A 15,084-nucleotide genomic window follows, 5' to 3' on the forward strand; every position below is an offset into this window, starting at 1 on the left:
GTTGGAGTATATACATGACATCACATACAACCCCGAGATTCCTTTTTTCTGTGGGTCAGTCAGGCTTCTATACTGGTAACTGTAAACTGTACTCACCAGGAACTGTAAACAAAATGACTGTACAAATGTAGATGTAGGTATAAATATACAGTAATAAATAAAGAGCATACGAGTCCTTAAATGAGTCCTTAATGTTCCAGAGTCTGAGAACTGAGGGGTATCAGAGGTGGAGAGGGTGAGCAAATTTAAATTCCTAGAGACACCATCTTGGAAGACCTTTCCTGGACCCATCACACTAACGTCATTGCGAAGAAAGTACATTCTGCACCTTAACTTCCTCAGGAGTTTGGCTGCATTACGACCTGGTATGGGGACACCAATAGCTCTGAGTAGAAAGCCCTGCAAAAGGTAGTGGGCACAGCCCAGTCCATCACAGGCAAAATCCTCTCTTCCATCAAGAAAATCTACACTGAACCCTGCTGTCAGAGAGCCACAGCAATCATCAAGAATCCACACCATCCAGGACGTGCTCTATAATCACTGCTGCCATCAGGAAAGAGGCATAGGTGCCACTTATACCACATGATTCAGGAACAGTTGCTACCCCTCCACCTTCAGATTCCTAAACAACAGACTCAATCAGACTCATTTAAGAATTCTTACTTGGCACTTTATTTATTACTGAATATTTATTATTTTCTGTATTGCACATTTGTTCACATTTCTTTCTTTGTTTACATTTCTCTCTTTTGAATACATAACCTTCTTTTTTTTTTTTTTTTTAAATTTTTATTTTTCACACCATAAATCACAATAGCCATGATATACACTTTTTCTTTTCCACACATTTACAGTGACTTTTTCTCCCTCCCCCCTCCCTCCTCCCAAGCCACCCACCCCCCCTCTCATCCATTTTAGGTATACAATCTAGGTTGCATTAATTCAGTTAGACAATGTTGTCATTCAACAAAAATACACCAGAAATTCTACTGAGTCCATTCTTTTCTTTTCTTCTCCTTCCATCAACTTAGGTAATGTTTGTTCCCGGTAGGTTTTCGCTATTGTATTTAATGTAAGGCTCCCATACTTGTTCGAATATTTCAATATTATTTCTTAAACTATATGTTATTTTTTCTAATGGAATACATTTATTCATTTCTATATACCATTGTTGTATTTTCAAATTATCTTCCAATTTCCAGGTTGACATAATACATTTTTTTGCTACGGCTAGGGCTATCTTGACAAATCTTTTTTGTGCATCTTCCAAGTCAATTCCAAATTCTTTATTTTTTATGTTACTTAGGAGAAAGATCTCTGGATTCTTTGGTATATTGTTTTCTGTTATTTTATTTAATATCTGATTGAGATCATCCCAAAATTTTTCTACTCTCTCACATGTCCAGATTGCATGAATTGTTGTTCCCCTTTCTTTTTTACATCGAAAACATCTATCAGATACTGTTGGGTCCCATTTATTTAACTTTTGCGGTGTAATGTATAGTCTGTGTAACCAATTATATTGTATCATACGCAGCCTCGTATTTATTGTATTTCTCATCGTTCCAGAGCATAACTTCTCCCATGTTTCCTTTTTTATCTTTATATTTAAATCTTGTTCCCATTTTTGTTTAGTTTTACCATTTGTTTCCTCATTCTCCTTTTCTTGCAGTTTAATATACATATTTTTTTATAAATCTTTTGATTAACATTGTATCTGTAATCACATATTCAAGGTTACTTCCCTCTGGTAAACTCAAGTTGCTTCCTAATTTATCTTTCAAGTAGGATCTCAGTTGGTAATATGCCAGCGCTGTATCTCCAGTTATATTGTACTTATCTCTCATTTGTTCAAAGGATAAGAATCTACTTCCTGAAAAACAATTTTCTATTCTTTTAATCCCTTTTTTTTCCCATTTTCTAAAGGCAAGGTTGTCTATTGTAAAAGGGAGTAGCTTATTTTGCGTCAATATTAGTTTTGGTATTTGGTAATTTATTTTATTTCTTTCTACATGAATCTTCTTCCATATATTGAGGAGATGGTGTAATACTGGAGAAGTTCTATGTTGTACCAATTTTTCGTCCCATTTATATAATATGTGTTCAGGTATCTTTTCCCCTATTTTATCTAATTCTAGTCTCGTCCAGTCTGGTTTTTCCCTTGTTTGATAAAAATCTGATAGGTACCTTAATTGTGCGGCTCTATAATAATTTTTGAAGTTTGGCAATTGTAAGCCTCCTTGTTTATACCATTCTGTTAATTTATCTAGTGCTATCCTCGGTTTCCCCCCTCTCCATAAAAATCTCCTTATTATTTTCTTTAACTCTTTGAAGAATTTTTCTGTCAGTTGTATTGGCAATGCCTGAAATAAGTATAGTATCCTTGGAAAAATGTTCATTTTAATACAGTTTATCCTTCCTATCAGTGTTAGTGGTAGCTCTTTCCAATGCTCTAAATCGTCCTGTAATTTTTTCATTAGTGGATTGTAATTGAGTTTATATAATTGGCCTAGATTTTTGTTTATTTGCACACCTAGGTATCTTATTGCCTGCGTTTGCCATCTGAATGGGGATTCCTCCTTAAATTTTGAGAAATCCGCGTTATTCATAGGCATTGCTTCACTTTTATTTACGTTTATCTTGTATCCCGACACTTCTCCATATTCCTTCAATTTCTTATATAGTTCTTTTATTGATAGTTCTGGTTCTGTTAAGTACACTATCACATCATCCGCAAACAGACTGATTTTATATTCCCTGTCTTTTATTTTTATTCCTTTTATATTATTATCTCTTCTTATCGATTCTGCTAGTGGTTCTATAGCTAGCGCAAACAATAATGGTGATAGTGGGCATCCCTGCCGCGTTGACCTGCTTAAGTTAAATTGCTTTGATACATGTCCATTTACTGTCACTTTCGCTAACGGTCCCTTATATAATGCTTTAATCCAATTAATATACTTCTCCGGTAAACTGAATTTTTGCAATACTTTGAACAAGTAATTCCATTCTACTCTGTCGAAGGCCTTCTCTGCGTCTAAAGCAACTGCTACTGCCGGTGCTTTATTTCCTTCTACTGCATGAATTAAGTTAATAAATTTACAAATATTGTCTGTTGTGCGTCTTTTTTTGATAAATCCAGTTTGGTCTAAATTTACCATTTTCGGTACCTGTTCTGCTAATCTGTTCGCTAATAGTTTAGCTATTATCTTATAATCTGTGTTTAGCAGAGATATTGGTCTATATGACGCTGGTGAGAGTGGATCTTTCCCTTGTTTTAGTATCACTGTAATTATTGCTGTTTTACATGAATCTGGTAAGTTTTGTGTCTCATCAATCTAGTTGATTACATCCAGGAGGGGCGGTATTATTAGGTCTTTAAATGTTTTGTAGAATTCTATTGGGAGTCCATCCTCTCCTGGTGTCTTATTATTTGGTAAATTTTTTATTATCTCTTGTATTTCTACTGTTCCAAATGGTTCTGTTAATTTATTTTGTTCCTCTATTTGTAGTTTTGGTAGTTCAATTTTAGTCAAAAATTCATCTATTTTCCCTTCTTTCCCTTCGTTTTCGGTTCGGTATAATTGTTCATAGAATTCTCTGAAGTTTTCCTTAATTTCTTTTGGATTATATGTAATTTGTTTGTCTTTTTTCCTTGTTGCCAATACCATTTTCTTAGTTTGCTCTGTCTTAAGCTGCCATGCTAAGATTTTGTGTGTTTTTTCACCTAGTTCATAATATTTCTGTTTTGTCTTCATTATATTCTTCTCCACCTTATATGTTTGTAATGTTTCATATTTTATTTTTTTATCCGCCAATTCTCTTCTTTTGGTTGTATCTTCCTTTATTGCTAATTTTTTTTCTATGTTTATTATTTCCCTTTCCAACTGCTCTGTTTCCTGGTTATAGTCCTTCTTCATCTTGGTTGCATAACTTATTATTTGCCCTCTAATGAATGCTTTCATTGCGTCCCATAGTATAAACTTATCTTCCACTGATTCCGTATTTACTTCAAAGTACATTTTTAATTGTTTTTCAATAAATTCTCTAAAATCCTGTCTTTTAAGTAGCATGGGGTTTAATCTCCATCTATACATTCTTGGAGGGATGTCCTCTAGCTCTATTGCCAATAACAGGGGTGAGTGGTCCGATAATAGTCTAGCTTTATATTCCGTTTTCCTAACTCTCCCTTGAATGTGGGCTGATAACAGGAATAGGTCTATCCTTGAGTATGTTTTATGTCTAGTCGAGTAGTATGAGTATTCCTTTTCTTTTGGGTTTTGTTTCCTCCATATGTCCACAAGTTTCATTTCTTGCATTGATTTAATTATAAATTTGGTTACTTTGTTCTTCCTGTTAATTTTTTTCCCCGTTTTATCCATATTTGGATCCAAATTCAGATTGAAATCCCCTCCTATTAGTATGTTCCCTTGCGTATTAGCTACCTTCAAAAAGATATCTTGCATAAACTTTTGATCTTCTTCGTTAGGTGAATATATATTAAGTAGATTCCAAAGCTCTGAATATATCTGACATTTTATCATAACATATCTCCCTGCTGGATCTATTATTTCCTCTTCTATTTTAAATGGCACATTTTTGCTAATTAATATAGCCACTCCTCTTGCTTTTGAATTATACGATGCTGCTGTTACATGTCCTACCCAATCTTTCTTTAATTTCTTGTGCTCCAATTCAGTTAAGTGTGTTTCTTGGACAAATGCTATATCTATTTTTTCCTTTTTCAGTAAATTTAGTAGTTTCTTCCTTTTAATTTGGTTATGTATTCCATTAATATTTAGAGTCATATAGTTCAGCGTAGCCATTTTATATTTTGTTTATCTTCTCTTTCCGTTTTTCCCTCATTACCTTTCCTCCTTTTCCATTTCTGTTTTCTTATTTTCAACTCTTTACCAGACAACATTCCTACAACATCCAACATTTTCCTTATTCTCCTATTTCTATCTTCTTTATCCCCAGTCTCCCCTTCACCTCCTGAGTTGCCCTTTATCCCTTGTCGGACAACCACATCTCCCCTCTCCATTTGGATTTGCGAATCCACTCGCAAGCGTCAACTGATTTTGCAGTGACTGCTCTTTTCCCCCACCCAGCCCCCCCCAGAAAAGATTTCGCTTTTTATATGTCACAAAGGTCACTCTTTTAATTCCCTCCTTATTCTCTCTATTCCATTGCCTTCTCTTATTAATTCTTGTCTATACTCTCTATGTTTTCCTCTAATTACAGATACTTTCACATATGCCCATTGTCTCTATTCACTCTTATACCTCTTTACCCGCATACATATCAATCGTGGTCATTTTTACCCTCCTTACCCTTCTTCATCCCTCAGTCTATTTTTGTCTTTACCCACATACATATCAATCGTGATCATTTTTGCTCTCATTACCCGTCTTCATCCCTCAGTCTATTTTTGTAATTGTTCTGCAAATTTTCGTGCTTCTTCTGGATCCGAGAATAGTCTGTTTTGTTGTCCTGGAATAAATATTTTCAATACCGCAGGATGCTTCAGTGTAAATTTATATCCTTTCTTCCATAAAATCGCTTTTGCTGTATTGAACTCTTTTCTCTTCTTTAGGAGTTCAAAGCTTATATCTGGATAAATGAAGATTTTTTGCCCTTTATACTCCAGTGGTTTGTTGCCCTCTCTTACTTTTTCCATTGTCTTCTCCAGTACCTTTTCTCTTGTAGTATATCTTAGGAATTTTACTACAATAGATCTTGGTTTTTGTTGTGGTTGTGGTTTAGGGGCCAATGCTCTATGTGCCCTTTCTATTTCCATTTCTTGCTGTAGTTCTGGACATCCTAGGGCCTTAGGGATCCATTCTTTTATAAACTCCCTCATATTCTTGCCTTCTTCGTCTTCCTTAAGGCCCACTATCTTTATGTTATTTCTTCTGTTATAATTTTCCATTATATCTATTTTTTGGGCTAGTAATTCTTGTGTCTCTTTAGTTTTTTTATTAGATTCCTCCAATTTCTTTTTTAAGTCTTCTACCTCCATTTCTGCTGCTACTGCCCGCTCTTCCATCTTGTCCATTTTTTTCCCCATTTCTGTTAAGGTCATATCCATTTTATTTATTTTCTCTTCTGTGTTGTTTATTCTTCTTCTTAAATCATTGAATTCCTGTGTTTGCCATTCTTTAAATGACTCCATGTATCCTCTAACAAGAGCAAGTATATCCTTTACCTTGCCTTTCCCTTTATCTATTTCACTGTATTCTTCCTCTTCTTCTTCCTCTAGGTTGACCATCTGTTGTTTCTTTGCTGCCCTTTCCTCCTCTTCTTTCTTGTTTCCATTGTCTTCTGTGGTCTCTTCTTGCTGCAGGTGTTCTGCAGCTGTCGTTGCCGGCTGTGGAGATCGACTCCCCAGCTGGTCCCCCCTCCCGTCGGTGTGTTTTTTTGCATGCGCATCGCGCATGCGCGAGGAGTCGCGCATGCGCGGTTGCGCACTTTTACTCGGCTCTGTGAGCCATTGTTGTAGTTCTCTTTCTACCGACCTGAGGTAGTGGGGCCCTCTCTCCACAGCGGGCCTCTTCGGACAGGTAAGGCCTTCACCTTTTTCCTCCGTTGTCTTCTCTTCCTCTCTTCTTTCCGTTGATTTTGATTTTTCTCCTTTTGTCTCCATCTTCTTTCCACCTTTATACTCACTTTTCTTTAACTTGTATTTCTGTGCCTTTGTATTTTCTCTTGTTTTTCCCGACTTTTCTGGAGAGGGCTGGAGTTCACCGTCCGGCCACTACTCCATCACGTGACTCCCCCCATAACCTTCTTCTTGAGTACTGTTTACAATTACCGATAAGTAGAAATTCTGCCTGGCCCTCAGGAATAAAGTATCTCAGTATGTAATGTCATGTATATACTCTGACAATAAAAATAAAATTTGATCTTCTTATTTGGTTATGGTATGACAACACTCTCTTTTGCTAATTTCATTCTTGTAGAACTATTCACACACAGATGTCTTCACACATATTACTGAGAAGTGTTTTTTGGCCCAAAACATCGACTATCTACTACTTTTCCACGGATTCTGCCTGACCCACTGAGCTCCTCCAGCACTTTGCTTGTTGCTCAAGTTTTCTAGCATTGGGGCCAACTTCTAGTTCATCTCTATCTTCATACATGATTGAGCTTTGTAAAACTCAGCTTTGATAGGGGAGTAGACAGGTAGCAACTGAAGAAGGCGGCAATGTTTTGGTTATTCTAGTTGGATAATTCTCCCAGTTTTGGCATGTGCCCATATATTCTTGAGAATAACTTTTAGGGTCCCTTCATCTGATTTTGGCATGGACTGAAGTCAGGGTTTGTGCATGTTGGTTGATCTAATGTTTCCAATGGTATCTACAAATTGGCTGATGACACCAGGGTTGTCACCAGAATCACAAATGGCAATGAGGACGATACAGGAGGGAGACAGATCAGCTCATTGAGTGGTGTCACATTAACAACCTTGCCCTCAATGTTAGTAAAACCAAGGAGATGATTGTGGACTTCAGCAGGAAGTCAGGAGAACATGATCCAGTCCTCCTCACAAGTGGAAGGGGACAAGAACTTCAAATTCCTGGGTGTCAACACCTCAGAGGATCTGTTCTGGAGCCTCCGTGCTGCAACCACGAAGAAGGCTTACTAGTGGCTGCTATACTTTGTAAGGTGTTTGAGGAGATTTGGTTGTCACTAAAGGCTCTCGAAAACTTCTACAGATGCACCATGGAGAGCATTCTGGCTGGTTGCATCACTGGCATGAAGGAGCTGACGCTCAAGACAACAAAAACATCCAGAGGGTTATTAACTCGGCCAGACATCATAGGCACTAGACTTCATTCCATCGAGGACATTGACAAGACGTAGTGTTTTTAGAAAGCAGCCTCTAACCTCAAGGATCTCCACCACCCAGGCCATGCCCTCTTCACTCTGCTATCATCGTGAAAAAGGTACAGGAGCCTAAAGATGAGCACTCAGCGGCACAAGGACAGCTTCTTTCCCCGCTGCCATCAGATTCCTGAATGATCAATGAACCCGACACTGCTTTTCTTTGACTTTCTGTGCATTATTTTTCTTTATAAGGTGGTTTTTATGAATGTTTGCACTGATGATGCCACTGCAAAACAACTAATTTTGTGATTTGTTCATGACAATAAATTCTGATTCTAAGCTGACTGCTTTAGAAATCTAATAAGAATGTCATGAGTCTCCAATGCCTCCAATGCACCTCTGGGCACCTCTAATTATTCTGTCTAAACCTCCCAAACCCAGGACCAAATGTGTCACTTACTGTAGCTTGTATATTTGGATGTAATTGTCATTTTCGTATTCTGAGTCTAAATCTGAGATCTCCAAAGCCACAAAACTCCCTGGAACTCCCAAAAGGACTACAGAAAAACTGATGTCGTCACATTTTTTTGGACAGTTACACCTGGAGGGAAAAAACGTTAGCCAAGAAGGAAGTGCCAACATCCTGAAACAGGATGAATATGCTCCTCCCCCGCACCTCCTCCCCCACTGTTTTATTCTGGCACCTGCTTGCATTTTGCTCATACCTTACCTCAGGCCCGAAACATTTGTTATGTAACTCTGCCATGAATGCTGCATAACCTGCTGAGTTCCTCCACCATTTTTGTGTATTAAACTTCAATCACAGCATCTGCAGGCTTCCTTGTGTAACTGAATAAGGATAAAGAGGTGTTTCCTGTGATGAACTCACATGGCGGGAAGGTAGATACTGTCCTTTGCCCGATGCTGCAGAGCTGCCAGTTTTGATACTTGTTGAAGCTTATTTTCACTGATCGTCTCCCGACTAAGGACGTGGAAGAGTCCCTTCACGTAATCTGCCACAATCTGGAATGAAAAACACATTTTATTTGTTTTAGGGATCAATAACAGATAGAAGAAATCTCATTCTGAGAGGATGTCATTTATTTATTAATACAGTAAGACCCCCATTATTAATATTAAAACCCATGGGAAACAGTAGATGCCAGATCAGTGAATTTGTCGGTTGCTCTTGAGATTGTGTGTTGCAAACTGACTGCTAGGGGCCATCTTTCGTATCTTTTACATATTTATCTTCCACAATTTTTTTGCCTGTTGCTTGAGGCCGCCGGTTGCTTGAATTCCAGATAACAGGGATTTTACTGTCTATTGCTTCAAAATTTCATTGCTTCATATCCCTTGATACTGCAAATCTTGTGATCTAGGGAACAGAAGGCACTAAGGCCATTGAGCTTGTGAACACTGGGTCTCTCACTGGTAAACATGGGAACTCCAGGCCCCAGAGTTGGAGAGTTTAGGAACACATTGAGCAGTGAGCTCAGGAAAAGCCTGTTTTCAGCTCTGCTCCAATGACAGCTTGGGATTCTTGCTCTCAATGCCTGTCCTTGTGAGGGAATCTTGGTATGCCATAAGCACACATTGGAGGTTAGGAACTCACTGTAGTGAGAAGTCAGGAGAGAAGCAAGTGATACTGTGATACAGTACTGCTACTGTTCCAGGGCTGATTGCAACATGACTCGTTCCACTTTCTTCATCTCAACCGTGAACTCAGTCAATACTGCAATGCTCATAGTTATTCCTCATTCTAATACACGGACACACGCAGCTTGCTCGTGACCAAAATAATTAATGTACCTGATTATAATGCACAGTCACACCCAATTCACTATCATATTTCAGAGGCTGAATCCAAAGAACACGTCGGAAACAGAAGGTAAAATTTGGATCTGTTGGTTCTGTTGCTACAGCCACATCAAGGATGTAATCCTTCTTGTTAAGTGGTTGCACGTTTTGCCCTGAAATAGAACATAGAGAGAATCACAAGAGGTAGTAGGGCATAATCCAAGCCCTCTCACACACTGTCCTTTCATACAAATGCTCTGCCCTCTGCTTCCTTGTCTCCCCATGTTGTTGTGCCTTATATACGTGCCAAAAGTGGCACTATAAGTGAATACCTTTGTTGATAATGACAAAGACAGAATATTCCTCTGCAGCCTCTGGGTTCTGAAGTTCCATTTCAGTACACAAATCTTCAATCACATCAACTGCAACCTGGAGCAGAAAAAAACCCACTATTAACAGCATTAATTCCAGATTTTAAGAAGAGGATAGAGAGTGCATGGGGGACATACATTGAAAGAGTGAGTTGGGGAGGGACAGGAAAGAAGGGAGTGAGAGAAAGGATGGAGAGAAAGAGAAAGGGTGAAGAGAAAGTGAGAAAAAGCACAAGAACAGTTGACCAGTGCAGGGCTTGGCAGCCAAAGGACTGGCACCAGGCAGCAGGTGACTGACTACTGGGAATCAGGTATTGGGACTGGGAAACATGAGGGTGCCGATGGTGAGCTTCCTAATCGCATCGGGTGATCAGAACCAGGGTGGAAGAGGATGACTTGGCTGGACTAGACAGAAGGTCATGTGGAAATGGGGGGGGGGGGGGGAGGGGGGGATGGGAGTGCAGGAGGCAACAGCATCGGAGGAGGTAGGGACAATCGACATCTCTGAGGAGACTCTCCTTTGCTTCTCTTTCTCATCTTGGTAGGGGCACTGGTCTAGTCGCACTTTGTTGTGACACTTTACAGGGAGAACAAATGGAAACAAATTTTGTACTTTATATACTTTGTACTTTAGATAAAGATACATAACCAGTGTGCTGGGGTTGAGCCCTTCATCAATGTATGAAAAAATGTATCCAGGTACCTGAAAAAAATGGTGGGGGGAGGGGCAGGGGAGGAACACAGCCCCACAGGCAGGAGGTAATAGTTAGATAAGGGAGGGAGGGCACAGCAGGAAGCAGGAGGAGGAGGGATGGCTCTGTGAACGGAGAGGGAAGGGGGTGGAGAGCTGGGGGAAACAAGACAAGGAGAAAGGTGAAGGAGATTGGAGAGAAGGCGAGCAGAAACCAGAGAAGTCAATGTAAATGCCGTCTGGTTGGAGAGCACCCAGATGGAAAATCAATTGTTGCTCCTCCAATTTATAGGTGGTCTTGGAGGGACAGTACATAAGACCATGGAGAGTCATGTCAGCATGGGAGTGGAGCAAGGAATTGAAGTAGTTGGTCACTGGGAGATTCCCGTCAATGATGCAGACGGAGTGAAGGTGCTCATTTTTTTTTTTAATTTTTATATTTTTCACACCATAAATCACATTAGCCATGATATACACTATTTCTTTTTCACACATATACAGTGACTTTTTCTCCCCCCCCCCCCCTTTCCTCCCAAACCACCCCCCACCCCCCCCCCTCTCATCCATTTTAGGTATACAATCTAGGTTGCATTAAGCCAGTCAGACAATGTTGTCATTCAACAAAATTACACCAGAAATTCTACTGAGTCCATTCTTTTCTTTCCTTCTCCTTCCATCAACTTAGGTAATGTTTGTCCCCGGTAGGTTTTCACTATTGTATTTAATGTAAGGCTCCTATACTTGTTCGAATATTTCAATATTATTTCTTAACCTATATGTTATTTTTTCTAATGGAATACATTTATTCATTTAAATTTAGTAGTTTCTTCCTTTTAATTTGGTTATGTATTCCATTAATATTTAAAGACATATAGTTCAGCGTAGCCCTTTTATATTTTGTTTATCTTCTCTTTCCGTTTTTCCATCATTACCTTTCCTCCTTTTCCATTTCTGTTTTCTTATTTTCAATTCTTTATAAGACAACATTCCTACAACATCCAATATTTTCCTTATTCTCCTATTTCTATCTTATTTATCCCCAATCTCCCCTTCACCTCCTGAGTTGTCCTTTATCCCTTGTCGGACAACCACATCTCCCCTCTCCATTTGGATTTGCGAATCCACTCGCAAGCGTCAACTGATTTTGCAGTGACCGCTATTTCCCCCCACCCCGCCTCCCCCAGAAAAGATTTCACTTTTCATATGTCACAAAGGTCACTCTTTTAATTCCCTCCTTATTCTCTCTATTCCATTACCTTCCCTTATTAATTCTTGTCTATACTATCTATATTTTCCTCTAAGTACAGATACATTCATGTATGCTCATTGTCTCTATTCACTCTTATACCTCTTTACCCACATACATATCAATCGTGATCATTTTTACTCTCATTACCCGTCTTCATCCCTCAGTCTATTTTTGTCTTTACCCACATACATATCAATCGTGATCATTTTAACTCTCATTACCCGTCTTCCTCCCTCAGTCTATTTTTGTAATTGTTCTGCAAATTTTCGTGCTTCTTCTGGATCTGAGAATAGTCTGTTTTGTTGTCCTGGAATAAATATTTTCAATACCGCTGGATGTTTTAGTATAAATTTATACCCTTTCTTCCATAAAATCGCCTTTGCTGTATTGAACTCTTTTCTCTTCTTTAGGAGTTCAAAACTTATATCTGGATAAATGAAGATTTTTTGCCCTTTATACTCCAGTGGTTTGTTCCCCTCTCTTACTTTTTCCATTGTCTTCTCCAGTACCTTTTCTCTTGTAGTATATCTTAGGAATTTTACTACAATAGATCTTGGTTTTTGTTGTGGTTGTGGTTTAGAGGCCAATACTCTATGTGCCCTTTCTATTTCCATTTCTTGCTGTAGTTCTGGACATCCTAGGGTCTTAGGGATCCACTCTTTTATAAACTCCCTCATATTCTTGCCTTCTTCATCTTCCTTAAGGCCCACTATCTTTATGTTATTTCTTCTGTTATGGTTTTCCATTGTATCTATTTTTTGAGCTAGTAGTTCTTGTGTCTCTTTAGTTTTTTTATTAGATTTCTCCAATTTCTTTTTTAAGTCTTCTACCTCCATTTCTGCTGCTACTGCCCGCTCTTTCCCATTTCTGTTAAGGTCATCTCTATTTTATTTATTTTTTCTTCTGTGTTGTTTATTCTTTTTCTTAAATCCTTAAATTCCTGTGTTTGCCATTCTTTAAATGACTCCATGTATCCTTTAATAAGAGAAAGTATATCCTTTATCTTGCCTTTCTTTTCTTCTTCTATTTCCCTGTACTCTTCCTCTTCCTCTTCTTCTTCCTCTGGGTTGGCCATCTGTTGTTTCTTTGGTGCCCTTTCCTCCTCTTCTTTCTTGTTTCTATTGTCTTCTGTGGTCTCTTCTTGCTGCAGGTGTTCTGCAGCTGTCGTTGCCGGCTGTGGAGATCGACTCCCCAGCTGGTCCCCCCTCCCGTCGGTGTGTTTTTTTTCATGCGCGGTTGCGCACTTTTACTCGGCTCTGCGAGCCATTTTTGTAGTCCATTATTTACCGACCTGAGGGAGCGGTTTCTCTCTCCGCAGCGGGCCTCTTCGGACAGGTAAGGCCTTCACCTTTTTCCTCCTTTGTCTTCTCTTCCTCTCTTCTTACCGTTGCTTTCGATTTTTCTTTTTTTGTCGCCATCTTCTTTCCACCTTTATACTCACTTTTCTGTAACTTTTATTTCTGTGCCTTTGTGTTTTCCTTTGTTTTTCCCGACTTTTCTGGAGAGGGCTGGAGTTCACCGTCCGGCCACTACTCCATCACGTGACTCCTCCGAGTGAAGGTGCTCATTGAAGCAATCTCCCAGTCCACGCCCAGTCTCTCCAATGTAAAAAAGGCCCCAAAGGGAGCGCCAGGTGCAGTGGATATCTTACACAGAATCACAAGTGCAATGTTGCTTCACTCGGAAGGATTGCTGGGGGCTCCGTATATGGTGGTGAGGGAGGAGGTGTGGGCGCAAGTGTAGCACTTTCAGTGGCCACAGGAGAAGGTGCCAAGGGGGAGATTGGGGGGAGGGCATGAGTGGACAAGGGAGTCACGGAGGGAGCACTCCCTATGGAAGGAGGAGAGGGGAAGATCTGTCTAGTGGTAGGAAGGTGGCGGAAATTACGGAGAATAATGTGTTGGAGGCTGAGGTCTGTAGTATGGTAGGTAAGGACAAGGGGATTCTGTGTAAATTACTTCTGGGGGCAGAGGGGATCAGGGCAGATGAATGGGAAAGGTTGTTTTTACTTCATCCATGGTGTCTGCAGACATTTATGTTTTACTTCAAAGAACCTTGAGATTAAACAAAAGCAAACAGTTACTGGAACAATAGGGAGGAGAGAGAGAAAGGTAATAGGAAGCACATGAGAAAGGATGAGTGACAGAGGGAGTCAGAGATGGCAGAATGAGAGGGAATGAAAGAAAGATGACATGAGAGACATAGTGAAAGAGAGAGAGAGAGAGAGAGAGAGGAGTGGGAGTGGATGAGAGGGAAGGACAGGTCAGGAAGAGAGAGAGGAGTGCATGAAGAGCATTCAAGTAGTCAGTTTAGTTATAACAAAGGTATGAATGTGTGTTAACAGAAAATAAACAGCCATGCTGGTGGATAAAGCTACTGAAGATGGATCAAGTAATCTTATATGTTTTTTAGATAGAATTTGCATGATTTTATTGGTCTGAAGAATGTCCAATGTCTCGGCATTGGTCGTTCACACACAAACAACTAAAACTCGAAATCTCTGTTTCTTTATGCGAGTTTAGACAGTATATCTGAAGTGCGGTAATTAAAGAGGCGGGTCTTGCAACGCGGATCATCGATACGTCCTATTCATTAGCCCATTTTTCATGGAATGCCTGCAGTTAACTTTAGACTACAGGCGTTCTGGGAAATTTACCAGGAGTCTAGGAGGTAAAACATTGGAACGGGAATGGCACCCTCATTCTCGTTCAGATCTTTTACACAGCATGCGTTCTGGGAAAATAGCAATAATTTCCTAGAACACAGCAGTTGTGTAAAGAAACATAGTAGTGATGTCATGGATATTTCATCTGATGTTCATCTTTTGAGTCAAAAATGATACCAAGCTGTAACCAGATTTATTCCGATTCAGGCAGTTGATAGAGATGGAAATGGTTTTCAGGGCATAGAGTTTATAGTGGAGCCATAGGAGATTGAAAATGCTAGATATGGAACAAAAAAACACAGATTTTTAGAAGCATTTGTGGAAGAAAAATAATGGTCGATGTTTCGAATTGAGACCCTGCACTAGGAGGTTATGGTGGATACTGAAGTCAATGGCCTCAATCCCAATATTAATTTAACAAGATTTAATTTCCTATTGTGTGAGCCAGCATATGATTATTTTAACACTACTCTGT

General features: G+C 39.4%; 1 protein-coding gene and 1 long non-coding RNA gene across 8 annotated transcripts in view; one reads left to right on the plus strand and one right to left on the minus strand.

The window, feature by feature from the left end:
• Nucleotides 1–15,084, plus strand: part of LOC138747697 (uncharacterized) — a 60,901-nt gene that overhangs the window by 21,482 nt on the left and 24,335 nt on the right. The gene's annotated exons all lie outside the window — the stretch shown is intronic.
• myo15aa (myosin XVAa) overlaps nt 1–15,084 on the minus strand; it is a 248,907-nt gene that overhangs the window by 20,658 nt on the left and 213,165 nt on the right. For all 6 annotated transcript variants that reach the window (XR_011347622.1, XR_011347621.1, XR_011347624.1 and 3 more), the window contains 3 exons: nt 9,966–10,062; nt 9,646–9,806; nt 8,723–8,856 (listed from right to left, as the gene is read on the minus strand). Coding sequence is in view for 2 of the 6 variants with exons in the window: in XM_069907177.1 (XP_069763278.1) it covers nt 8,723–8,856; nt 9,646–9,806; nt 9,966–10,062 (392 nt within the window). In the remaining 4 variants the exon portion in view is untranslated. The remainder of the gene's footprint in view (nt 1–8,722; nt 8,857–9,645; nt 9,807–9,965; nt 10,063–15,084) is intronic.

The sequence above is a fragment of the Narcine bancroftii genome, chromosome 12 (genome assembly GCF_036971445.1).
Source record: "Narcine bancroftii isolate sNarBan1 chromosome 12, sNarBan1.hap1, whole genome shotgun sequence".
Lineage (NCBI taxonomy): Eukaryota > Metazoa > Chordata > Chondrichthyes > Torpediniformes > Narcinidae > Narcine > Narcine bancroftii.